Here is a 27,913-nt window from a genome sequence, read left to right on the forward strand (position 1 = left end):
GTGAGCCATGTATTCTGTTAGGTTTCCTAGTAGCAACATAAAAAAGAACCAGAAAATATCAAAATATTTCAGTGTAGAATCAATGTAAGATGTTGCTAGTGAGATACTTTACATTCATTTTTTGTACTAAATCTTCAGAATCTTGTATTTTACCCCTATGGCACATAACAAACCTGTACTAGCCACATTCAAGTGCCAAGTAGTCACTTAGCTAATGACTACTGTATAGACAGCAGAAGTCTACACATCGTACATGATTAGTAAATGACCATCCCCAAGGCAGACTTTCAAAAAATAGTCCTTTTCTTTTCCCCCAACAGACTACCATGGCTGCAGGAGTCTTGCCTCAAAATGAACAACCATATTCCATTTTGGTGAATAACAGTGCATGTGCTGCAAACATGAAAGGTAATAGTTCTTTAATATACTTTTTGTCTCTGTGCAAAGTAAAGTTTAAAAAACTATGAATGGATGTGAAGGAGTAGGCTTGATTCTTCATATTGGAATCCCCCGTTGCAGGTACTAAGAGCAGCCTTTTGTTTATTTCTGCCTTAGCATTTTGACCTGTTAAAATTGCTTTTCAAAATCCTGAATAATGACTTTGGCCTTTTCAAAAGGAATGTTGAAAGTAATGTTTGTCTCCTGCATTACCCTTCTAGACTGATGTTATCTGTGTGTTCCTCTCATTAAATGCCTACTTGTGAATAGCTTTTCATTCCCCTTTCAGTCCTTGCAAGTGTAACTTATCAAGCACATGCAAAGCACACTAGCCCTGATCCTCCCAGTTTGTCTCTCTCCTCTGTCCTCATCCCACAGTTTTGACTCTTTACATGGGACCAGGGAGAGGGACGGAGCTGTGCCCTGGACTCATCCTGCCATGCCCAGTCTCTTACCCTCACTGCCCCGTTCTAAGCTGGGAGGTGCCCTAATTTCCCACCACTTTGGCATGGCTGGTCTTGCTGCTGCACCAGCAGTTAGCCAGGAGATGCTCAGTCATTTTGCTTGGCTGTTCCCCTTGCATGACTTTCTTACTGCCCACTCTGGGTTTTGCTCAAGTTCACTTTACTGCTCCTATATTGGGAACCTTGAAGGATTTTTCCTCCTAAGTATGGATCACGTAGTATAAGGAAAAGTGAAGGAGAAAGAGTCTAACGGTACTGGAGTTCAGTGCTTGCTGGAAATAATCTGTTCTCAAAGGTGGCTTTGCTCCTGTTGGACTCTAACCATTCCGCCAGGGGGAACTCTCCTTCATCAGGAAAACCAGCGTTGTCCACTTCTGACCTTGTCTGGATTCCACATCCTTGTAGATGCTCCTTTATCTGTGCTGCTTCTGACTCTACAGGGATTGATACTAGTAAACTACCTTCTGTGGACAGCTTCCATGTGCCAGACTTACTGTATGTTAGTTTCCCTGGTTTTAGAAAGAAGCACCATCTAAAACCAAAGCAATAGCAGTGTCTACTTTCTGCTTCCCTTATAGAATAATGGTTTCTCCCCCCAGGTAACTCTCCAGCTAACAAGCATGAGAGTCATAAGAACCTTTTCCCCTACTCTTTCTTCTGTTGCAGTGTTACCTCTTAGTTGATGTTCTCACCAGAGAATCTGTTGGCTTTCGAGGCAGGGCAGCTCTTCACTGTGCAGCAGAGTTCCGCTCTTCACTGTGCAACATTTGGTGTCCCCATCTCCCCTCACTGAGACTAGTAATGTCCCTATTAAACATTAAAAATGTCCCCCAAAACCTACAATGTACATTTTCAGATGTCCCAAGGAAGGTTTGTAACATCCCTATTACGATCCACTAGGTAAGCTGATTTTTATCTTTCCAAAAACCATCTCTTTATTTAAAATTGTCCTCATTGTATAAATGTGGCTAATTTTCAATTAAGAAAAATATCTGGAAAAATTAAAAATTTTCTTTATATCTAACTTTCTTATAGTGTGTCTCATCTATAAATGTAGTCAGCTATTTATTGTTTAACATTGGAATATGAAGTTTTTGTTTAATGTTGGCCAATCATGGGAAAATATAATTAGGGGATACATAAATAAAGTATTTAAATTATTTTTAAAAGAAAATAATAAATTCAACAAGAACTAGCTTTGGAATGAGACAGAACCTAGATTGAAATATTTTTGGAAATAAAAGAAACCACAAAACTCTTTATTTTTGGGAAACTTCAAACATTCACAAAATTATATAAAATACTATAAAGATCTTCATGGAGGTGCCACCCCCATGGTGGTATCATCCCTGGGTTGGTATCACCTCCTGTAGGTACCATCACCCAGCTTTAACAGTCTTGGCTCACTCCTCTACTCCTTTCCCTATTTCCATATTACTGATCTCATTTATTAACCACGTCCACATTACTGTTACTAAAAATTTAATAATTGCTTAATAGCATTAAATCTTAATGTTGCTCAGATTTCTAATTGTTTTATAGATGTATATATATTTGAATCAACATCTAACAGAGGTCAGTATATTTTAAATGGTTGATATGTATCTTACATCTCTTTTAAACTTGGATTTCCTGCCTGTCTTTTTCCTTACAGTTTACTTACTGAAGACACCAGGTTTTTTGTCCTCTACAGTTTGCCACAATCTGTATTTTACTGATTATATCTACATGGTATTCTCTGTAAATTGAGTTGATACAGGGTGTAACTGTTTCTTACTGGTAACAGTGTTTCATGAAAGGTGCTATATATTCTTCTGTCAAAGCCCACAATGTCTGGTTGTCTGTCTTGTGATGTTAGTTCTTTTATTTTGAAATAATTTCAAACTTACAGAAAAGCACAAAGAAATTCTTACATGTTCTTTACCCAGAGACCCCTATTCAAGTTTTGTTAACTGTCCCAGTAATGTCCTTTAATAGCAGAAGGATACTTGTCATGTTTTTCCAGTGTCTTTCAATGACCATAGTTAGTAGATTCTTGACCTTTGTGAAGACTACAGGCCAGTTATTTTGCTGCATGTTCCTCAGTTTGGATTTGTCTGCTGTCTCGTGATAAGAATTGAGTTTATGCATTTTTGTTGAAAACATCACAGAAATGAGTCTGTGCTTATCTTACTGCGTCCCATCAGGTGACACATGATGTTATTTTGCCCCATCACTGGAAACATTAAATTTTGATCATGTCAGTAAGGTGGTGTTTGCCAAGAATTATACATTATAAATCATTCTTTCTCCCTTCATGATTAGTATTTTATGGAGAGACACTTTGAGGCTCTGTAAATACCTGGGCGTCACCCAGCTTTTATCCAGTAGTTAGCATCCACTGGGGTTCCCTGTGTGTGTTAGTTATTGCCATGATAGATAGCTAAATCCATCTTTTTGCATTTGTTTGTTCAGTCTTCTTTGTCAATATAGATTCCTGTTTCATTCAGCAGAATATAAGCTTTTACCATCATTTGTTTTGGTGCTCAGATTGTTCCAAGCCCCTTCCATGCTGTCAGCTTCATCCTTTTGGCATGTCCCCGTCATTCCCGCATTCCATGTTTTCTGGCACAGCAAGATCTTCTAGTCTCATCTTGTACTTTCCCTGTCCCAGCTCTGAAACCACTCATCTCCTCATTGAGCCTTGATTCTTTTAAGTGGGAAATGGTATTTAGAAATCAAGATGTGCTCACCACTGGATATGTTCACTACTGCTGGAATGCCACAGTTCCCAAGCTCCACAGGAGACAAAGCTAGGAGATAGATGTTAATGTACATACATACACATCTACCTACTTTTACATGTATAGTTCTTCTGTTCCTCTTGGTATATGTTGAAAACTGAGTTCATATTGGTACTTTCCACTCTCATCCCATACTATATCATCATTCTAGCTTTGCCCATTTTTAAATTTATAATTCGCTTCTCCAAGAACAAGAAACCTGGCCCTTATTATCCCCAGTATGTTGACTTATTTGCTCAATCCTCTTTTCCATAACCAGTCTCCTAGCCCTGCCCAGCTCTCACCCAGCCCAGCTCTTTTTCCCACCTGGGGTCCACACCCTGCCAGGTCTCATGCCATACACCACTAGTTGCCTTCCCTGCATTGGCTCTGACTTCTGCTAAATGACCCTCACATAGGCCTGCCTCGTGGCCATTTTTTCTTTGATTACGTATGTAATTTTTAATTAAAATATTCAGATAAATGTACAGTCACATGAAGCTGTAAGAAACAATACAGAAAGAAACCATTTACCCTTTACTCAGTTTCCACCAGTAATAACACCTTGCAAGACTGTAGTCCAGTATCATAGCCATAATATTGACATTGTTACAAATCAGGGTGCAGGGCAGTTCCATCACTACAAAGATCCCTCCTGTTGCCCTTTTATAGCCAAGTGCACATCCTCCCATGACCCTGACCCCTGATAACCACTAATCTGTTCCCCATTTCTATAATTTTATAGAATTTTACATAAATGAAATCATACAGCATTTAAACTTTTGAGTTTGTTTTTTTACAACTTGGCATAATTACATTAAATTTCATCCAGATGGTTGTGTGTATCTTCAGTGTTTTTTGTTTCATTGCTGAATAGCATTCCCTGGTATGGATATATCAGCAGATGTTTATCATTCATCATGTGGGCTATTTCCAGGCTGGTGCTATTTTGAATAAAGCTGTTCTGAACATGCATGTACAGCTTTACTTCTGAGCATGAGTTTTCATTACTCTGGGATTAATGGCTGAGTACACTTCATAGGTCATATGATAGTTGCATGTTTAGTTTTCTGTGAAACTGCCAAGCTATTTTCCAGAGTGTCTGTATCATGGCATCCCCATCAGCAATGAGTGATAAAACTTCTCTGCAGCCCCACCAACATTAATTGTCTTGTCATGTTTTGGCCATTCTGGTAGGTGTATTATCTAGTAGTGATAATCTCATTGCGGTTGGTGAGCTCATTTATTAAATCCAAGAAGTTTTTGGAGATTCCTTGGGATTTTCTGAATAAACAATCATGTCTGCAAAGAAGAACAGTTTTCTTCCTTTCCTTTACAATCTGTGTGCCATTATTTCTTTTTCTTACCCTACTGTAGTGGCCTAAAACTTCTAAGCAGAATGAGAGTCATGAGGGCAGACATCCTTGACTTCCTAATCTCAGGGCGAAAGCGTTCAGTCTATTACATTTTGTATGATGTAAAAAGTTTTCAGTAGATGCTTTATAACAAGTTGGAGTATTATCTAGAAGTATTGCTGGATTTGGTTTGTTAATACTTTGTTGAGGATTTTGTGCCGAAGTTCTAGAAAGACATTGAACTATAGTTTTTTTGGTACTATCTTTGTCTGCTTTGGCAAGAGTAATCTTAGCTTCATAAAAGGGGTAGGAAATGTTCCCTCCTGTTCTGTTTTCAGGAAGATATATGTAAAACTGATGTTCATTCTTTTTTAAATGTTAGGTGGCCTTTTCAGTGTCTCAGCAGTAGTCTTTTGCCCCAGGGGACTACAGATATTTTGTTTATCACACAGTATTTTCAAATAATACCCATCACTTTTCTGTCCTGAGTGAGCACCTTGCATCAGGCCTTCAGGGATCCCCCAGACAGGTTAGAACAGACAAAATAATTTGCAAGTGAAGTCTGCTCTGCTCCCACTGGAACCAGGGATCAGGATCCCACACTGGGAATGAATGTGGGCTGGGGAGGCAGTGGGGTAAGGACAAGTAAAAATGTCACAAAGCTTTCCTGCCGTTTTTAAGTTGCCTTTTTCTTGATCAGCATTTGCTTGATTGCTGTGCATCTTTGAGTATTTTTCAGAGTTCTGACAAAGTTGATTCTGACTGTTTTGGCTTGTTTTTGCTGTTTTTGTGGTGGGTGGGTGGGTGGGTGTTTGGGGGAACCCTACTCCTCTGTCTTGTTGACATCACTCCTCTCCTTTGTTCTTCAAGAATATTTTTTCCAGATGTAGAATTTGCATTGGGCAGTTATTTTCTCTCAATAAACTTGAAAATTACTACACTTCCTTCTAGCCTACATTATTTTAGATGAGAAACCTGTGTAATTCCCATCAGTCTTTTCCTATAAATGTGCCATTTTGCTTTGGTAGCTTTCAAGATTTTTTGTTTTTAGTTTTCAGAAGTTTTGCTATAATGTGTCTTAGCGTGGATTTCTTTGGGTGTTCCCTATTTAAGGTTCATTTAGTTCCTTGAACACGTAGGTTTATGTCTTTTCTCCAAATTTTGGAGATTTCAGCCATTATTTCTTTGAGTATTTTTTCAGTCCTGTTCTCTCTCCCTCTGGGATTCAATAATATGAATGTTGGCTCTTTTGTTAATGTTCTACAGGCCCCTGAGAATCTGTTTGTTTTTAATCTGTTTTCTTTTTGTTGCTGAGATGATATAACTTCTATTGATCTTTCCTGAAGATCACTGATTATATTTTCTGTCATCTCTACTATACTGTTAGCCCATCCAGGGAGTTTTAAATTTTTCATTATTTATTTTTCAGTTCTATAATTTCTATTTTTTATAACCTCTACTGCTTTGCTGAGAATTTCTGTTTATTCATTTTTTTAAGGTAATTTGTAGTTAGTTGAATTATTTTTAGGATAGCTTCTTTAAAATCCTTATTGGATAACCACAGAATATCATATATCTCCATCTGATATCTGTTGATTACCTCTGCTCATTCGAGTTGTGATTTTCTTATTTCTTGGTATGACACAATTTTTTATTGTATTGTAGACATTTTGGATCCTATTTCTTCTTGTTTAATAGGCACTCTCCATGTTGAAGTGCAGCTTGAGAACCAGGTGAGTGTGTACTCTGAGCGTCCCATTCATCCTTGCTGATTACAACAGAAGTGCAGCACTTACACTGTGTCCTTGCAGTTGAATTTCAGTTCCTCATCAGCCATGATGACTTTGTGGCTAAAATGGGGCACTGCCCTGCACTTAGAGGGGTGTAAGTTAGAGGTCCCATGCTTACAAAGGCAAGCCAAGAAGACCAGAAACTACCACTCGCATTCAGCTTGCCAAGCAGGGCTGTCACTCTGAGACGGCGTCCGCTGTCCTCACCCAGCTGTGGAGCCATGCCTAGGAGAGTTAGCCCAGAGGGAAAGGCAGGCCACAGAGACCGCTGAAGCTCTTCCCAAAGAACCTGCCTTCCTGTGAGACATAGTGTGTGGAAGTTCAAGCCTGACAGTGCTCTCAAAGCAGTGGGGGGCTTGGTACTGAGCTTCCCCCTGGGAAATGAAAGATGGTCAGCCCCCACTGGGCCCCACTGCCCCCTGGGAAGGGGTAATGAAGGGTGACTCATCCTGTTTGGTCGCCACAGGGTACAGCTGGGTCATTTCTATGCTGGGCCCATGGACATCCTCTGGGAGAGGACACTGGAAACATAGTGCCCACTATTCCCCCATCTACCATTTCTTTCCTCCTCATGGATACCAGGTACAGTTGGAGGCTCCACTCTCCACTGGGCCCCACTGACACTGTGGGAGAAAGGAGCCACAACTAACCTGCTCCATATCACAGTTCTTTTTAATATGTTCATCAGTTGATGGACATTTGTGCTATTTCAGTTGTTTAGCTATTGTGAGTAATACTGCTTTGAACATTTGTATAAAGTTTTTGTGTGGACATGTGTTCATTTTTCTTGGGTATATGCCTAAGAGTAGAATTTCTGGGTCATATGCTAACTCTTTGTTCATTTGAGGAACTGCCAGATTGTTTTCAAAGTGGCTGTACTATTTTATATTCCCACCAGCAGTATATGAGGGCTCTTATTTCTTCACATCATTACCAACATTTGTTATTTGACTTTTTGATCATGGTCATGCTATGGGCATGAAATGGTATCTCATAGTTTTGATTTGCATTTTCCTAATGACTAGTGACATTGAACATCACTTCATGTGCTTATTGGGGACGATTCTGATGTGTCTAGGGAACATGGAGGCCTCTGCCCCTGTCTGTCATGCCCACAGATGGGCAGAGCTCCACTTCAATGCCATGTGCATCCCAGTACTCATGGGGGCCTGGGCGAGCATGCCAAGAACATGCTGAAAGAGAGCTGTGGTCACCTTTCAGACTCTAGTTTGCCTTCTGCTCTACTTCCTCAAAGACTCAGATGCAGGGTGGCTGGTTGTCAGTAACTGAGTCTGTTCAGTAGTTACGTGTTTATTTGGGGTCAGCCCAGTTCTTAAGGTTTCACAGCGGAAAGTATTCTTAAGATGTGGCACAAACCACCCCTTCCTTAGCTTCATCCAGACAAGTCCTACTTTATCAAGTTCATTTTCACTGTCAGGACTGTTGAGAACATAGTTTCTTGTACTCTCTTCTGGATGTCCTGAGAGCTGCAGACTCCTCTCAATGTCCAGACCTCCTGGTGTGCCTCATACACCTGCTTTCTCTGGCACTTTCTCTTCCCAGGCTCCCATGTTAACTGGCCTCAGTATCTGGCTGCTGCTCACTAGGCTCTGGCTGCCCATCCCCACACACCTGAGCTTACCACTGTGCACATGGTCACTGACCCCGCAGCCCCTGGTCCTCCGCTTCATCAGGCCCTCCTCTGTAGGGCAAAGTTAAGCTCCATGTGAGACTTGCTCAGAATCTCAAGTCAAACTCCCCACCCCCGAGAGCAGGCGCAGATCCCCTAGTTTGAACACCTAGGGCCTATAGCTACCAGGTTCCAGCTTGCCTCCCATGCTGCATCTCCTGCTCTTTCCTCTCCTGTAAAGCTCTGTGGGAGCACTGCTTTCTGCACCAGTTACATTAAAAAAATTATTTTCCATTTCTGTAAACAAAAATAACAAGGGCATGGTGCTACACTGAGGATAGGAATTTGGGCACCATGTTGAACTGTCTTTATCTTAAACTACATGCATCCAGTTGGGGACTTAGAGGGTGCAGTTTAAAAGGAGCTTGCTTAAAGAACTGATGATTAAAATAGGGCTCTGTTTTGTTTTGTTCTGTCTGTGGCAGAGGATGTTTCTGTCTGCACATATACAGAGAGGGAGAAAAAGAGGTGGGGTGGGGGTGCAGTCTGGCATTACTGAGAGAGGAGGCGGACAAGAAGCCTTGTTGCAGTTTCTGTTCTTTATATCCTTCAATCTCAAGTTGCAGTCTCCCCCTCATCCAGCTCCTTAAAAAAAATGTGACACTTAGTGAATTTTCTTTATATGCCTCCGCAAAGACATTGTTGAAGTTTCGGTTTTCCCCACGGTCAGCAACAAAAGGCACAGAATTGTGTCTTTGAGTTTTGGGGAGGCATGGCTATTATAACTATACAATAAGGCATAACCAAGAATTGGGTTTTCGCATTCCAAAAATTAAAATATGACAGTAAATGTCTTCTAATTAATGTATCACCCCAAAATGTCTTTGTTTATTCTATCCAGTTATTTAATAGTTCTATCAAGAAAATATAGGGGGCGGGGTTTGGTCTTGAAAAACTGAATAGGGTTTTAATAATGTTATAAGGTATGTGCATATCCCACTTCATTACAGTTAACTTTTTATCTGCCCTGTTCCAGAGAGGAATAGAAAGAGAATTTTTTTCAAAATGTTCAGAGAATAGATATGAAAGGAATAATAGAATTTAAACCTTTTAATATGTGTGTAAAAGGTAGTGTTTACATCAGTAAGATATTTTTCTAAATCTATTATAGCATTTTAGATGTAATTCTTTGAGCAGCCAGATATTCTAAATGTATTTGAGAAGCCAAATAGAAAAGTTTACAGTTTAGGAATAATCAATGTAAAGTAACATGTTATTCTTCTCTGTATGTGAACAGTCTGTCCAAAATGCAATCTATTCATATGGGATTTTGCCTGTACAGCTCTGAGTGGGAATCAGTAGTTTCTTTGTTCATCACCATGGAAACAAATCAGCCTATCCTGAATAGCTGTTAGATCACGCAGAGTGATGCTTGTGGCTCAGGGTAACTTCATCACTGAGCAGGCTGGCGCTGACATCTCCTCGCCTGCAGACCCTTCCTCCTGGGAGCCCAGCCATGCAGGACCCGCCCCGGCGGTGCTCAGCAGTACCCTTCCTCAGCTCCTTCCTCCAGGGCCGACGGCACTCTGCCTCCGACCCTGTCCCACGGCCACAGCAGGGGCGGCGCAGCTCCGCCGCCAAGATCCTCTCCTCGTCCTCTCTCCAGGTGATGGTGGCAGTGTCCTCTGTCAGCTGTGCTGCAAGAAACCCAACTGACCCCCAGAGAAAAAGTAAAGCTCTCTTACTTCTTAAAGATTGTTGCACCTTGGAGTTTAAATTTAAGGACTGTGAAGGCACTGTGCCATGTTTATACCTTTTAAAATTTTGACTATTAATTCTATGTTATGCTTTTTATTGCCTGTTATGCTGAGATTTATTGATATGTATTAGGAGATGAAATGGTTGAATGTCCTGTGTTTTTTCATTAAGAATAATAGTTTTTAAACAAAACTTATCCCCTTGTAAAACATCTGCTTTTACAGTTTCTTCCTTCTCATTACCAGTATGACATGTGGAGATTACTGTGTGAAGAAAGCCTTTTCTATTTTAAGAGATAGTGCATTTAGATGAGAAGAAACAATTTATTCCTGACAAAATGAAGGGGATTTAGCACTGGCTTCTCATCGACAAACTTGAGATAAAATGGAAGCTGTTTTCCGTGTTACTAAGAGTTTGAAGAATGGAGTTTTTAAATCTTCCCTTCCTTGTATGTTCTAGGAAATTCAGAACGTCCAACACCAAAGTATACGAAAGTTGGAGAGCGTTTACGGCATGTCATTCCTGGACATGTGGCCTGCTCTATGGCATGTGGTGGCAGAGCATGCAAATATGAAAACCCAGCCCGCTGGAGCGAACAAGAGCAAGCCATCAAAGGGGTCTACTCATCCTGGTAAGTGATTCTGTCAGTGTTCAGTCGCTATCCCTGGGTGCTGAGTAGGGAATGAAGCTGTAGGTGATGCGGAGGCAATGGCCGTGGGAGGAGAATGTGGGGTTTTGAAGGCAAAGGACCTTGCTCCCACTCTGGGCCTTGCTGCTTGACAAACTGTGCGGCCTTGGTCTACCTACACAGGCACTCTGAACCTGTTTTCCTCATCTGTAAAACAAATAATGAAACCAATCCCACAGGGTTTTTTTTAATCAAGTCAAAGGATCTATATAAAGTATCTTAATGAAATAGTAGTGCATAGCTCTGAAGTTCAAAAGTTGCTAGAAATAATTAAAATGTTCAGCTATAAATTTGAGAAATTACAAGATTACATATGTAGTTTTTCATTCTCATACAGGTAAGCTTTAGCCTCATTTTTCAATTGTTCCTATATTCTGTATGAAAGGAATCATTTTCACACAAATACACTTCCAGTCTGTAATAAGTTTAGTAGGCAGTGTAAGATGCTTGCATTGTTTATGGTGTGTAAGTGCAGTCCATTCATTATTTGATTATACTGCCTTTTATTAATAGCAAACCATCAAATACACCTTTTTTAATACAGTGATATCTCTGGCAAATTCTAATAAACCAAATCACATTTGAAACACACTAAGAAGAAATTCACTGTTTAAATAACCCTACTAGTGAATCATTTTATATGGCAAGAATCCATTTATAAATTAGAAATCTATCAACTGGCTTATCTACTTGCTAGCTGTGTTTTTGCAAATTGGATTTGCTGGGTACATGTGTGGTGATACACCCAAAGTTCAGCTGTCACCATCATGCTCCACAGACCATATTCTAGACTATCACTGTCTTTCTTAAAGAATGTTGTGAAAAAGCACTTCCCTGAGATGCAGTCAGAAAAGTAAATTCTCATACTATAGCTTGAGGTCACATTAATATTTTTGGTTTATCGTAGACTATGCTATCTTAGTCTTTTTCAGCTCTGCTGTCCCCTTGTTGCATCTCTCCTCATCTTATGCTAATTGCTGTTGAATTTTGGGGCTCCCTGTTAAATTTCAGGCATTGGGTGGGGGTTGGGTGGAGGAGTGGTATCCTTCCGGATCCTGCCACGCTCACCTGGTATCTCTGTTACTCCTCAGAGTCCTGTGACCCACAACTTCCAATAGCCTATCTGATAGATCTTTCATTAGGCCTCCGGTAAGAGACTCAACCAGAGAAGAGTGAAGCCAGATCCAAAGGAAGGATGGCTATTTGTGAGCCTTGATCCATTCATACACATTCTTTTGGCTATGGACCAGGCAGTGTGATAGACACTTCAAATTAGTATCTTCTTATAGCTCTTGTGAAGTAGATGTTAATGTCATTTTATTGATGAAGGAATTGAGGTCCAGAGAGATTAAGTGATTTGCTACCCAGCTATAAAGTAGAAAAGCAAGCATTTAAAACCAGATCTGTCTGATTCCAAAGCCCATATTTTTTGCTAAACTATAATTACTCATTATTCATAACCACATGCCAGGATTTGTTCTAAAGACTTTACATCCACAGCATAGTGAATTCTCACACCAACCCTGCAAGGCAGGCATCATCATCCATACTTCATACATTAAGTAAGTGAGGTGCACATCCTTGGATGCCTAAATATGCCTCCCAGCTGGCCCTCTCATTTAGGCATTACCTGTGGGTAGCTAGTCCAGGCTGTCACCTTTGCTGCCTGCTGAGGTTTCAACATCATGTCCACTAGAATCTCATGAGAGTTTTGAACATGCTTTGCTAGAGTCCAGGAATACTCTGTGTCCTAGAATTTTTTCCAGGGATTTAAGAAACTATGTTTCTCAGAATCCTAATTGTGATGCAAAATTGAATCCAGATTTGTATAAGAAATTCTTACTGAGTTGTTAAATCATAGAAAGTGGAGCTGGAACGTTCTTGGTCTTGCATCTCACCAGTCCCTCCTCCCATCTGTAGGGTAACTGACAACATCCTGGCCATGGCTCGCCCATCCACCGAGCTCCTCCAGAAGTACTGTGTCATCGAGCAGTTCCAAAGGCAAGTGCCAGTTTGTTTACGTGCTTTCCTCAGCCAGCTCATGTTTTCTTTTCTGTTGCCTTTGACTTAAAATGGAAAAGTGCCTTCATTTGAACAATAAACAATGAAGAACTGTTTTAAAATAAGGAATTAAGGTTTAGAGAATAACTGATAACATTTATTAATGCCGAAAATAGTTCGTTTTTTTAAAATGCTAGCTCCTGATGTGACTGATTTTTTTATTTTTCCTTTAAGCCATGGCATAAAAACAGTCATCAACCTGCAGCGCCCTGGGGAGCATGCCAGCTGTGGGAACCCTCTGGAACAGGAGAGTGGCTTTACGTACCTTCCTGAAGCTTTCATGGAAGCTGGCAGTAAGTCCCTCCACATCGTCTCCATGAGGAACCAAGGACAGCACTAAGAGGTTTTTGTTTGCTCAGCTCTAGGTTGAAAAGATGGTAGGATAAATTCTTCCTGTGTGGCAGCAGGGTTTCCATAAGTGAGGGTGAGCTACTTTGACTTAGACAGTGCTCCATTCCTCGTGGGATCGCTGCTGAAATTAAAGGATTTCTTTTGCCCTCTGAAAGGGATCTTGGAAGGAGCCCCCATAGAAATGATGCCTGCGTGAATTCACAGTGTGCCAGACCTGCCTTCTCATTTCATCCCTAGAGCAGTCAGTCATGTTACGTAGTTGCCAGTTCTGCTTCACACATGAGGCCACGCAGGCTTATTGAGTTTTGACTTACCCAGGATCACACAGCTTACACGTGGTGGTAGGAAAGGAACCTGGACTCACTCGTGCTTGTGCTACTGCACAGCTCTGCCCCTGGGTAAGGTGGAGGCAGGCATTCTTCCTATGACAATCCCAGAAGCTCCTTCATCATGAGAGCTTTGGGGTGGGATGCAGTAAACACATGTCATTCACACTGGGCTGAAAGCCTCGACCTGTGCCATTTGACCATTTGGGGAACTTGTGGGGTTTTTTTTCGAGTTGAAATATTCTTTTTTTTTTTTGGTATAATTAATCTACAATTATATGAGGAACATTATGTTTACTAGACTCCCCCCATCACCAAGTCCTCCCCACAAACCCCATTACAGTCACTGTCCATCAGCGTAGTAAGATGCTGTAAAATCAATACTTGTCTTCCCTGTGTTGCATAGCCCTCCCCATGTCCCCCACATTATACATGCTAATCGTAATGCCCCCTGTCTTCTTCCCCCACTTCTCCCTCCCTTCCCACCCATCTTCCCCAGTCCCTTTCCCTTTGGTAACTGAGTCCATTCTTGGGTTCTATGTTTCTGCTGTTGTTTTGTTCCTTCAGTTTTTTCTTTGTTCTTACATTCCACATGAGTGAAATCATTTGGTATTTGTCTTTCTCTGCCTGGCTTATTTCACTGAGCATAATACCCTCAAGCTCAATCCATGTTGTTGCAAATGGTAGGATTTGTTTTCTTATGGCTGAATAATATTCCATTGTGTATATGTACCACATCTTCTTTATCCATTCATCTACTGATGGACACTTAGGTTCCTTCCATTTCTTGGCTATTGTGAACAGTGCTGCGATAAATATAGGGGTGCATATGTCTTTTTCAAATTGGGCTACTGCATTCTTAAGGTAAGTTCCTAGAAGTGGAATTCCTGAGTCAAGTGGTATTTCTATTTTGAGCTTTTTGAGGAACCTCCATACTGCTTTCCACAATGGCTGAACTAGTTTACATTCCCACCGACAGTGTAGGAGGGTTCCCCTTTCTCCACAACCTCACCAACATTTGTTGTTGTTTGTCTTTTGGATGGTGGTGATCCTTACTGGTTTGAGGTGATATCTCATTGTGGTTTTAATTTGCATTTCTCTGATGACTAGCAATGTGGAGCATCTTTTCATGTGTCTGTTGGCCATCTGAATTTGGGGAATTTGTTTCTAAGAAGCTCATCTCTTGCCTTTTCCTCACTAGGTGGAAGATATACGTGTGCTGCTTTAGCCATTTATCAGCCTTGCAGACATGTTCCCATCCTTAAAAGAGACTGTATGCTTTCCCTGCACACCTGAGGAATAGATGACTTGCCATGGATCATTGATTTTATTAATTTACAATTCTGCTTTTCCTTAATTCTAGCTAAATTTCAGCAAGAAATGTCCTCAGTAATGTAGAATGTGCTTTATAAGACATGTTAGTAAGAAACTTACTAGAAATATAGAAAACTACACATCCAGTGAGATAAGTGTGCCTTATAGCTATCTGCTTTTTAGGAATTCATTCACTTTCCTCAAATGTCTATGCAAGTGTTTTTCCTAGCTCCAGTAGAAAGAATGCCAGGCTAGGATGTGCTGACATTTGATGACAAAATGGCAAAGGTAGAAAGTTCCAGGTAGAATGTATGAATTCACTGAAATGGAAGTTTCAATAACTGCTTTTTTTCTGTTTTCCTTTTCATTGTCCAGTCTATTTCTACAATTTCGGATGGAAGGATTATGGGGTAGCATCTCTTACTACCCTCTTAGATATGGTGAAGGTGATGACATTTGCCTTAGAAGAAGGAAAAGTGGCTATCCATTGTCACGCAGGCCTTGGTCGGACAGGTAAGTTCTGGAAGGTGTCTTTATTGTCTTATAACATATTTAAACATAAATGGAATAATATTTCCTAATATTAGAGGATAAATATTTTTCAGAATCCTGTCAAAGCTATGAAATCAAATTGAAGAATTCAATAAAAGAATTCAAAAAAAGTATCTTTAAAAGAAAGTATAAATAAATGACCATATATTCCTGATAGTATTTTTGAATTATTTAGGGCTGAAAATTCATCACATTTAATAAACAGGTGGGTTTCCACAGCTAGCTGAATGACCACTCTGGTGATATGGTTTTCTTCTTTAAAGAAAAAGAATCAACACTCTAATACATCATTTCTTCTAAAAATGTAATCTTCCTTAACCAAAATAATAATGAAAATAGCAAGTATTGTTTCCCCTGATATACTAAGCATTTTGCACCAGCTATTTTTTTTATTCTGCTACATTAATGTACAATTACATGAACATTATGGTTACCAGACTCCACCTATTATCACCTCCCCACCACATTCCAGTCACTGTCCATCAGTGTAGTAAGATGCTATAGAAACACTATTTGGCTTCTCTGTGCTATACTGCCTTCCCCATGTCCCCCACCCTACATTATGCGTGCTAATTGTAATGACCCTTTTTCCCCCTTACCCCTTCCTTCCCACACATCCTCCCCAATCCTTACCCTTTGGTAACTGTTACTCCATACTTGTGTTCTATGAGTCTGCTGCTGTTCTGTTCCTTCAGTTTTTTTCTTTGTTCTTATACTCCACATATGAGTGAAATCATTTGGTACTTGTCTTTCTCTGCCTACATTATTTCACTGAGCATAATACCCTCTAGCTCCATCCATGTTGCTGCAAATGGTAGGATTGTCCCTCTTCTTATGGCTGAGTAGTGTTCCATTGTGTATATGTACCACATCTTCTTTATCCATTCATCTACCGATGGACATTTAGGTTGCTTCCAGTTCTTGGCTATTGTAAATAGTGCTGTGATAAACATAGGGGTGCATCTGTCTTTCTCAAACTTGATTGCTGCGTTCTTAGGGTAAATTCCTAGGAGTGGAATTCCTGGGTCAAATGGTAGGTCTGTTTTGAGCATTTTGCTGAACCTCCATACTGCTTTCCACAATGGTTGAACTAATTTACATTCTCACCAGCAGTGTAGGAGGGTTCCCCTTTCTCCACAGCCTCGCCAACATTTGTTGTTGTTTGTCTTTTGGATGGCAGCCATCCTTACCGGTGTGAGGTGATATCTCATTGTGGTTTTAATTTGCATTTCTCTGATAATCAGTGATGTGGAGCATCTTTTCATGTGTCTGTTGGCCATCTGTATTTCTTTTTCAGAGAACTGTCTGTTCAGTTCCTCTGCCCATTTTTTAATTGGATTATTTGTTTGTTGTTTGTTGAGGCGTGGGAGCTCTTTATATATTTTGGACGTCAAGCCTTTATCGGATCTGTCATTTAAAAATATATTCTCCCATACTGTAGGGTTCCTTTTTGTTCTATTGATGGTGTCTTTTGCTGTACAGAAGCTTTTCAGCTTAATATAGTCCCACTTGTTCATTTTTTGCTGTTGTTTTCCTTGCCCGGGGAGATATGTTCAAGAAGAGGTCACTCATGTTTATGTCTAAAAGGTTTTTGCCTATGTTTTTTTCTAAGAGTTTTATGGTTTCATGACTTACATTCAGGTCTTTGATCCATTTTGAATTTACTTTTGTGTATGGGGTTAGACAATGGTCCAGTTTCATTCTCTTACATGTAGCTGTCCAGTTTTGCCAGCACCATCTGTTGAAGAGACTGTCATTTCACCATTGTATGTCCATGGCTCCTTTATCAAATATTAATTGACCATATTTGTTTGGGTTAATGTCTGGAGTCTCTAATCTGTTCCACTGGTCTGTGGCTCTGTTCTTGTGCCAGTACCAAATTGTCTTGATTACTATGGCTTTGTAGGAGAGCTTGAAGTTGGGGAGTGAGATGCCCCCTACTTTATTCTTCTTTTTCAGGATTGCTTTGGCTATTCCGGGTCTTTGGTGTTTCCATATGAATTTTTGAATTATTTGCTCCAGTTCATTGAAGAATGTTGCTGGTAATTTGAGAGGGATTGCATCAAATCTGTATATTGCTTTGGGCAGGATGGCCATTTTGATGATATTAATTCTTCCTAGCCATGAGCATGGGATGAGTTTCCATTTGTTACTGTCCCCTTTAATTTCTCTTAAGAGTGACTTGTAGTTTTCAGGCTATAGGTATTTCACTTCCTTGGTTAGGTTTATTCCTAGGTATTTTATTCTTTTTGATGCAATTGTGAATGGAATTCTTTTCCTGATTTCTCTTTCTATTGGTTCATTGTTAGTGTATAGGAAAGCTACAGACTTCTGTGTGTTAATTTTGTATCCTGCAACTTTGCTGTATTCCGATATCAGTTCTAGTAGTTTTGGAGTGGAGTCTTTAGGGTTTTTTATGTACAATATCATATCATCTGCAAATAGTGACAGTTTAACTTCTTCTTTACCAATCTGGATTCCTTGTATTTCTCTGTTTTGTCTGATTGCCATGGCTAGGACCTCTAGTACTATGTTAAATAACAGTGGGGAGAGTGGGCATCCCTGTCTAGTTCCCGATTTCAGAGGAAATGCTTTCAGCTTCTCGCTGTTCAGTATAATGTTAGCTGTGGGTTTATCATATATGGGCTTTCTTATGTTGAGGTACTTGCCCTCTATTCCCATTTTGCTGAGAGTTTTTATCATGAATGGATGTTGAATTTTGTCAAGTGCTTTTTCAGCATCTATGGAGATGATCATGTGGTTTTTGTCTTTCTTTTTGTTGATGTGGTGGATGATGTTGATGGATTTTCGAATGTTGTACCATCCTTGCATCCCTGGGATGAATCCCACTTGGTCATGGTGTATGATCCTCTTGATATACTGTTCAATTCTGTTTGCTAATATTTTATTGAGTATTTTTGCATCTACATTCATCAGGGATATTGGTCTGTAATTTTCTTTTTTGGTGGGATCTTTGCCTGGTTTTGGTATTAGGGTGATTTTGGCTTCATAGAATGAGTTTGGGAGTATTCCCTCCTCTTCTATTTTTTGGAACACTTTAAGGAGAATGGGTATTATGTCTTCTCTGTGTGTCTGATAAAATTCCGAGGTAAATACGTCCGGCCCCGGGGTTTTGTTCTTGGGTAGTTTTTTGATTACCGCTTCAATTTCTTTGCTCGTAATTGGTTTGTTTAACTTTTGTGTTTCTTCCTTGGTCAGTCTTGGGAGGTTGTATTTTTCTAGGAAGCTGTCCATTTCTTCTAGGTTTAATAATTCTTTGTATTTCTGTGGAGTCCGTCGTGAATTTTCCATTCTCATTTCTGATTCTGTTGATTTGTGTTGACTCTTTTTCTCTTAATAAGTTTGGCTTGAGGCTTATCTATTTTGTTTATTTTCTCAAAGAACCAGCTCTTGGTTTCGTTGATTTTTGCTATTGTTTTATTCTTCTCAATTTTGTTTATTTCTTCTCTGATCTTTATTATGTCCCTCCTTCTGCTGACTTTAGGCCTCATTTGTTCTTCTTTTTCCAGTTTCGATAATTGTGATGTTAGACTATTCATTTGGGATTGTTCTTCCTTCTTCAAGTGTGCCTGGATCGCTATATACTTTCCTCTTAAGACTGCTTTCACTGCATCCCAAAGAAGTTGGGGCTCTGTGTTGTTGTTGTCATTTGTTTCTATATATTCCTCGATCTCTATTTTGATTTGTTCATTGATCCATTGATTATTTAGAAGCATGTTGTTAAGCCTCCATGTGTTTGTGAGCCTTTTTGTTTTCTTTGTAGAATTTATTTCTACTTTTATACCTTTGTGGTCTGAAAAATTGGTTGGTAGAATTTCAATCTTTCTGAATTTACCGAGGCTCTTTTTGTGAGCTAGTATGTGGTCTATTCTGGAGAATGTTTCATGTGCACTTGAGAAGAATGTATATCCTGTTGCTTTTGGATGTAGAGTTCTGTAGATGTCTATTAGGTCTATCTGTTCTAGTGTGTTGTTCAGTGCCTCTGTGTCCTTACTTATTTTCTGTCTGGTGGATCTATCCTTTGGGGTGAGTGGTGTGTTGCAGTCTCCTAAAATGAATGCATTGCATTCTATTTCCTTCTTTAATTCTGTTAGTATTTGTTTAACATATGCTGGTGCTCCTGTGTTGGGTGCATATATATTTATAATGGTTATATCCTCTTGTTGGACTGACCCCTTTATCATTATATAGTGTCCTCTGTTATCTCTTCTTACTTTCTTTGTTTTGAAGTCTATTTTGTCTGATATTAGTACTGCAACCCCTGCTTTCTTCTCACTGTTGTTTGCCTGAAATATGTTTTTCCATCCCTTGACTTTTAGTCTGTGCATGTCTTTGGGTTTGAGGTGAGTTTCTTGTAAGCAGCATATAGATGGGTCTTGCTTTTTTATCCATTCTATTACTCTGTGTCTTTTGATTGGTGCATTAAGTCCATTTACATTTAGGGTGACTATTGAGAGATATGTACTTATTGCCATTGCAGGCTTTAGATTCATGGTTACCAAAGGTTCAAGGTTAGCCTCTTTAGTATCTTAGTGCCTAACTTAGCTCACTTATTGAGCTGTTATATACACTGTCTGGAGATTCTTTTCTTCTCTCTCTTCTTATTCCTCCTCCTCCATTCTTCATATGTTGTGTGTTTTGTTCTGTGATCTTTTTAGGGGTGCTCCCATCTATAGCAGTCCCTGTAAGATGCCCTGTAGAGGTGGTTTATGGGAAGCAAATTCCCTCAGCTTTTGCTTGTCTGGGAATTGTTTAGTCCCACCATCATATTTAAATGATAGTCGTGCTGGATACAGTATCCTTGGTTCAAGGCCCTTCTGTTTCATTGCATTAAATATATCATGCCATTCTCTTCTGGCCTGTAGGGTTTCTGTTGTGAAGTCTGATGTTAGCCTGATGGGTTTTCCTTTATAGGTGACCTTTTTCTCTCTAGCTGCCTTTAAAACTCTTTCCTTGTCCTTGATCCTTGCCATTTTAATTATTATGTGTCTTGGTATTGTCCTCCTTGGGTCCTTTCTGTTGGGAGTTCTGTGTATTTCCGTGGTCTGTTCGATTATTTCCTCCCCCAGTTTGGGGAAGTTTTCAGCAATTATTTCTTCAAAGACACTTTCTATCCCTTTTCCTCTTTCTTCTTCTTCTGATACCCCTATAATACGGATATTGTTCCTTTTGTATTGGTCACATAGTTCTCTGAGTATTATTTCATTCCTGGAGATCCTTTTATCTCTCTCTGTGTCAGCTTCTATACGTTCCTGTTCTCTGTTTTCTATTCCTTCAATGGCCTCTTGCATTTTATCCATTCTGCTTATAAATCCTTCCAGGGTTTGTTTCACTTCTGTGATCCCCTTCCCCTTCCTGACATCTGTGATCTCCCTCTGGACTTCATCCCATTGCTCTTGCATTTTTCTCTGCATCTCATCCCATTGCTCTTGCATTTTTCTCTGCATCTCCGTCAGCATGTTCATGATTTTTATGTTGAATTCTTCTTCAGGAAGACTGGTTAGGTCTGTCTCCTTCTCTGGTGTTGTCTCTGTGATCTTTGTCTGCCTGTAGTTTTGCCTTTTCATGGTGATAGAGATAGTTTGCAGAGGTGGTACGAGTGACAGCTGGAAGAGCTTCCCTTCTTGTTTGTTTGTGGCCTTCCTCTCCTGGGAGAATAGTGACCTCTAGTGGCTTGTGCTGGGCAGCTGTATGCAGACAGGGCTTCTGCTTCCTGCTCCGCTGGTATGGAGTTTATCTCTGCTGTTGCTGTGGGCGTGGCCTGGCTCGGGCGGCTGCTCCAAAATGGTGGAGCCCCTTTGGTGGGGGAGCAGCTGGGAGGCTATTTATCTCCATGAGGGGTGTCTGTGCTCCCTGCTGCCCAGGGGGTTAGAGTGCCCAGAGATCCCCAGAATCCCTGCGTCTGGACTAAGTGTCCTGCCCTGCACCTTTAAGACTTCTAAAAAGCACTCTCCAAACCAAAGCAACAACAGCAACAACAAAAGAAAAAAAAATTAAATAAATAATTTTTAAAAAAAAGAAAAGAAAAATGCACGATTTTCTTTGTCCTCAGGTGCCGGTCTCAGGCCCCCGCTCACCGGTCTTGCTTCCCTGTTTCCCTAGTATTAGGGTCCCTGTCCCTTTAAGACTTCCAAAAAGCACTCACCAAAAAAAAAAAAAAATGCCGCTCCTGTTTCTTTGTTCTCTGGTGTCGGCTTCAGGCACCCACTCAACAGTCCTGCCGCCCTGTTTCCCTAGTATCGAGGACCCCATGCATGCACTTTGTCTGCGCTCTCGTCTGGATGGCTGGGGCTGGGTGTTCAGCAGTCCTGGGTTCCTTCTCCCTCCCTGCTGACTCCTCTCCACCCGCCAGGAGCTGGGGGGAGGGGTGCTCGGGTCCCGCCGGCCCGGGGCTTGTATCTTACCCCCTTCGCAAGATGCTGGGTTCTCACAGGTGTGGATGTGTTCTGGATGTTGTCCTGTGTCCTCTGGTCTCTGTTTTACGAAGAGTTGTCTTTGTTATATTTTCATAGATAAATGTGGTTTTGGGAGGAGATTTCTGCTGCTCTACTCATGCCACCATCTTGGCTCCCCTATTCTTCTCTATTTTGTTTATTTCTGCTTTAATCTTTATTATGTCCCTCCTTCTACTGACTTTGGGCCTCATTTGATCTTCCTTTTCTAGTTTCATTAATTGTGAGTTTAGACTGTTCATTTGGGATTGTTCTTCCCTAAGGTAGGCCTGTATTGCAATATATTTCCCTCTTAGCATGGCCTTTGCTGCATCCTACAGATTTTGTGGTGTTCAATTATTGTTGTCGTTTGTCTCCATATATTGCTTGATCTCTATTTTAATTTGGTATTGATCCATTGATTATTTAGGAGCATGTTATTATGCCTCCATGTGTTTGTGGGCTTTTTTGTTTTCTTTGTGTAATTTATTTCTAGTTTCATACCTTTGTGATCTGAGTAGCTGGCTGATACATTTTCAGCCTTTTTGAATTTACTGAGGTTCTTTTTGTGGCCTATACTATATGATCTATTCTTGAAAATGTTCCATGTGCACTTGAGAAGAATGTGTATCCTGTTGCTTTTGGATGGAATGTTCTCTAGATGTCCATTAGGTCCATCTTTTCTAATACATTGTTCAGTGCCTCTGTCTCTTTGTTTATTTTCTGTCTGGTTGATCTGTCCTTTGGAGTTTGTGGTGTGTTGATGTCTCCCAAAATAAATGCATTGCATTCTATTTCCCCCTTGAATTCTCTTAGTATTTGTTTCACATATGTAGGTGCTCCTGTATTGTGTGCATAGATATTTATAATACTTTTATCCTCTTCTTGGACTGACCCCTTTATCATTATGTAATATCCTTGTCTCTTGTTACTTTCTTTGTTTTGAAGTCTATTTTGTCTGATACAAGTACTGCAACTCCTGCTTTTTTCTCCCTATTGGTTCCATGAAGTATCTTTTTCCATCTGTTCACTTTTAGTTTGTGCATGTCTTTGGGTTTGAAGTGAGTCTCTTGTAGGCAGCATATAGATGGGTCTTGTTTTTTTATGCATTCAGTGACTCTATGTCTTTTGATTGGTGCAGTCAGACCATTTACATTTAGGGTGATTATTGATAGGTATGTACTTATTGCCATTGCAGGCTTTAGATTTGTGATTACCAAAGGTTCAAGGGTAATTCCCTTACTATCTAACAATCTAATTTAACTCACTTTGTATGATATTACAAACACAACCTAAAGGTTCTTTTTTTTCTTCCTCCTTTGTCTTTTTCTTCCTCCTTTGTCTTTATCTTCCTCCTCCATTCTTTGTATGTTATGAATCATATTCTGTACTCTTTGTGTATCCATTGGGTGACATCTATTTAGCCTTAGGAATACTTCCATCTATAGGAGTCTCTCCAAAATCCACTGTAGAGGTGGTTTGTGGGAGGTAAATTCCCTCAGCTTTTGCTTATCTGAAAATTGTTTAATCCCTCCTTCAAATTTAAATTATAACCTTGCTGGGTAGAATATTCTTGGTTCAAGGCCCTTCTGTTTCATTGCATTAAATATATCATGCCACTCCCTTCTGGCCTGTAAGGTTTCTGTTGAGAAATCTGATGATAGCCTGATGGGTTTTGCTTTGTATGCAACCTTTTTTCTCTCTCTGGCTGCCTTTAAAAGTCTGTCTTTATCTTTGGTCTTTGCCATTTTAATTATTATATGTCTTGATGTTGTCTTCCTTGGGTCCCTTGTGTTGGGAGATCTGTGCACCTCCATGGCTTGAGAGAGTACCTCCTTCCCCAGATTGGCTAAGTTTTCAACACTTACCTTCTCAATGACACTTTCTATCCCTTTTTCTCTCTCTTCTTCTTCTGGTACCCCTATAATGCAAATATTGTTACGTTTGGATTGGTCACACAGTTCTCTCAATATTATTATATCATTCTTAGAGTTTCTTTTTTCTCTGTGTGCCTCAGCTTCTTTATATTCCTCTTCTCTAATTTCTGTTCCATTTACCATCTTTTCTAGTACATCTGATCTCCTTTTAAATCCCTACATTGTATGTTTCATTTCAGATATGGAATTTGTTAATGATTGAATCTCCATCTTAAATTCATTCCTGAGTTCTTGGATATTTTTCTGTACCTCCATAAGCATGTTTATGATTTTTATTTTGAACTCTTTTTCAGTCAGGAAGATTGGTGAGTTCAGTTTCATTTGGCCCTTTTTCTGGGGTTTGTGAGATTTTGATCTGAACCTTTTTCTTTGACATTTCATATTTCTATGTGAAGCCCTCTAGCTCCTAGAAGCTCTGGTCTTTAGAGCTGCTCAGCCTCTAGAGTGAGGTTGGGGGTCTTTGGGGAGCAGAGCTGGTACCTGTGGGGAGGAAAGATCTGTTTCCTGATTTCCATCTGTGGTGCTTGTCTCCAGTGTCAGAGCCAGTGGGCCAAGCACACAGGTGTAAGCCTCTGTGCTTGGCATCTCTAGCTGTTGTGTACAGGTCCTCACTCTGGCTGGCCTGACGCCAGCACAGTTACTGCTGGTTTACGAGCCGGTGCCGGCAGTGCAGGAGGAAGGCTTGGCAGGCTGTGTCACAGTGGGGGGCCTTGGATCTGAGTAGCCAGCCAGGAGGATGGGGTGCCTGAAGCTCCTCAAAGTTCCCAACCCTGTTTTGTGAGTTCTGCTCCGTTTGTGACATCTGTGTGCAGTCTGGTTCATCCTTCTTTCCTGTTGCTGTTTTAGGGTTATTTGTAGTAATTAACTATATTTTTGTACTATTTGTGGTTTTGAAAGGCGTTCTCTGTCTCATCTGTCACACCACCATCTTGAATCTCCCAACCTGCTATTTTAATAAGTCTTTAGCAACAATGTGAGTTTTGAAGGACATTAAGTAATTTGCTACATTGAGTTATTGGCAGGGCTAAGATTTAAATTCATTATTGATAGGATTTTGTTTGTGAAGAAGAGTCTCTCTATGTCTAGAATTCTATATAAAGATGATTTTAAATAAAAATACCACAAATCGCAGTACATTGCTGGTACTTGGGCAAAAATAAGCACCATAGGGTTTGAATGTCCTTGGGTCCAGCCAGATACCTGAGTTCAACTCTGTCTGTAGTGTGCTTGCCACAGGATCCCCCACCTGCTCGGGGCATCTTCAGGGAGGAGACTCAGTTCTCAGTTTTGCTTGAGACTATCAGTTCTTATGGTCAAGCCAAAATCTCTCTGTTCCTCGGGACTCGACATCATAGCTATATGGATATTTCATACTTAGAGTAAAGATCTGCCATTGTCTTAGTGAGAAAAATATGTTAGACCCGAACACATAGTGGGAAAATGTGAGTATTTACAGGGCCTGATTTTCATATGTAATGAGATTTCGCAATCTTGTGAATTGCAGAAGTCTTTTGATTTTTCTTTTCCTTTGGTAATAATTAACTATTTTGTGTGAATTATCACCCTTAACCCTTACATTGTTCACTTTAGTTTGATATTAATTTAAAAATACATAATTTCATTACATGTTAAGATTGTTTTCCTTAACATTAAGTACTTATAGAAAAATAGAGTTATATCATGGTCTGAAGAAAAACACACATTAGTGTAGATAAATGTTTGCAAGGCAATTGTCAGGGGAAGAAAAACATTGTGAATATAAATAATCCCTAAAGAAAAAAATGCTCCAGTAGAAAGAACGCCAGGCTAGAATGTGCCAGCATTTGATGGCAAAATGGCAAAAATAGGAAGTTCCAGGTGGAGTGTATGGATTCACTGGAATGGAAATTTCCATAGCTGCTCAGGGTGAAAAGAAGGCAGGATTTACTTTTTTCCATGTTGGAGTTAAGCATAGGAGGTTAAACAACTATGTCATCAGGACCCTCAGTCATACCCTCAACCAGTACACTCAGTCGTGCCCTATCCAACTTATGCAGTCATCCCCTAGCCCCCTTATTCAGTCACTCCCCCCAGTCACTCACTCAGTCCTTCCCCTGCCCACTTGCGCAGTCATCCCCCTGCTCACTTACTCATTTATCCCCCCACCCACTAAATCATTCATATCCCCTCACCCCCTTAGTCATCCCACTCCACACTCATTGAGCTTCACCTGGCAGTTCCTGTATTCATCCCAAGGTACAGAGGTACTAGGGTGGTCTCAAGGGGAAGGGCCCATATACAAGTAAATAGATAAAACACCAGTGTGGAAGTTAAATATGTTTATTAAAATAATTCTCTATATATGGGTCCCAATGCATATTCAAATTTTAAATCTCAGTAAGTGCAAATAAATAAATTACAAGCTTTTCTCATACCAGTCTTCTCTTCTTCACTGTTTAGGTGTTTTAATAGCATGTTACTTAGTTTTTGCGACAAGAATGACTGCTGACCAAGCGATTGTATTTGTTCGGGCAAAGCGACCCAATTCCATTCAAACTCGAGGACAGCTACTATGTGTAAGGGAATTTACTCAGTTTCTGATTCCTCTTCGCAATGTGTTCTCTTGCTGTGACCCCAAAGCCCATGCTGTCACCTTAGCACAGTATCTAATTCGCCAGCGGCATCTGCTTCATGGTTATGAAGCACGACTACTGAAACATGTGCCAAAAATTATCCACCTCGTTTGCAAACTGCTATTGGACTTAGCTGAGAACAGGCCCATGGTGACAGAAATGGCAGTAATACCCAGCCTCTCTGATGAAATTGAGAAGACCGTTTCTGAGATGGTGACAATGCAGCTGGGTACAGAGTTGCTGAGACACAACAGTGACACATTGAACTCCTTTAGCCCTGCTGCAGTGGCGGCAGCTTTTGAGAATCAGGATGTGATTCTCTCCAGTGAGCAAGAGTTTGACCTTCTTTGGAAGAGGCGGAATGTCGAATGCCTTCAGCCCCTCACTCGCTTGAAAAGGCGACTCAGCTACAGTGACTCGGATTTAAAGTGGGCAGAGTCACTTCTGGAGCAAGGGGGCACTCCATGGATAGTGCCTGCCCAGGCCCTTCTTTGCCCTAACCCCAGGCAGCAGAAGCCCCTAAGCTACTGTCACACTTCACAGTCCCCACAGCCAGATTTAAATAAGGAAATGCTGGTCCACAGTGCATTTTCTTTCTGGCATCAGGCTAATTTTGGAGGCCTGGAAGGGCTCAAAGATGACGGGTCACAAACTTTCCATAGGAAGAATATTCCAAAGGAAGTACAGAGAAGCAGAACCTTCTCTTCAAGTATTTCAGAGTCATACAACCCTGTCACACCCAACATTGCAAATATCCCCAAGGCACCAAACCGTTTTCCCCAGCAAGTACCCCACTGTCTGTGTGAAGTCCATGGTGGCTACAGCTCAGACTGTGTCATGGAGGACAAGGGGACTTACCACAGCCCTGTGGACTGTGGCTTAGGCCCCAAAGCACAGTTCTCGGTTGGACCTGAAACCCAGGGCAGTGAAGATCTGTCTGAAGTAACCCTACACGCTGCTTTGCAGTCGGAATTGAGCATCGAAGCACGGCGAATACTGGCAGCCAAAGCCCTGGCAAATTTCAGTGAGTTTGCAGAGAATGAGGAAGTGAAAAGAAAGGTAGAAATGTGGCAGGTATTTATATTCCATTTAATTAATACTTTTGGGAAATACTGATGTCAGAGCAAAAAAATATATATTTTCCCAAATTTACATGTTAGAGGAATTTGAGGATATGTTTGTATAATACTAATCTTTTGAACTTCAGGTTTCTCAGCTCTGATTTGAGCCTGCTGTCATAGGAATGACAGATACAGGGCTGTTGTGTGGGGCGTTTTAATCTCCGTGTGAAAGAAAGCACTTAGCACTTAAGGTGCTTGACTGAGCCAGGTACTGATACTGATTGGTGTCCATGACTTCTGTCTGTCTTGTGGGTTTGTGGGACTGATGGTCAGATGGACAGCACAACGCAGACAGCAGTAGG

General features: G+C 40.5%; 1 protein-coding gene across 1 annotated transcript in view; it reads left to right on the top strand.

The window, feature by feature from the left end:
* Positions 1-9,805: 9,805 nt before the first annotated feature.
* The window catches only part of PTPDC1 (protein tyrosine phosphatase domain containing 1), a 29,484-nt gene continuing 11,376 nt past the window's right edge, over positions 9,806-27,913 (top strand). Inside the window, 7 exon segments of the mRNA XM_073228911.1 lie at positions 9,806-9,953; positions 9,955-10,169; positions 10,657-10,828; positions 12,806-12,886; positions 13,121-13,239; positions 15,313-15,450; positions 26,318-27,564. Of these exon segments, the coding sequence (XP_073085012.1) occupies positions 9,868-9,953; positions 9,955-10,169; positions 10,657-10,828; positions 12,806-12,886; positions 13,121-13,239; positions 15,313-15,450; positions 26,318-27,564 (2,058 nt within the window). The 5' untranslated portion in view covers positions 9,806-9,867.

Source organism: Manis javanica, chromosome 2 (genome assembly GCF_040802235.1).
Source record: "Manis javanica isolate MJ-LG chromosome 2, MJ_LKY, whole genome shotgun sequence".
Classification (NCBI taxonomy): Eukaryota; Metazoa; Chordata; class Mammalia; order Pholidota; family Manidae; genus Manis; species Manis javanica.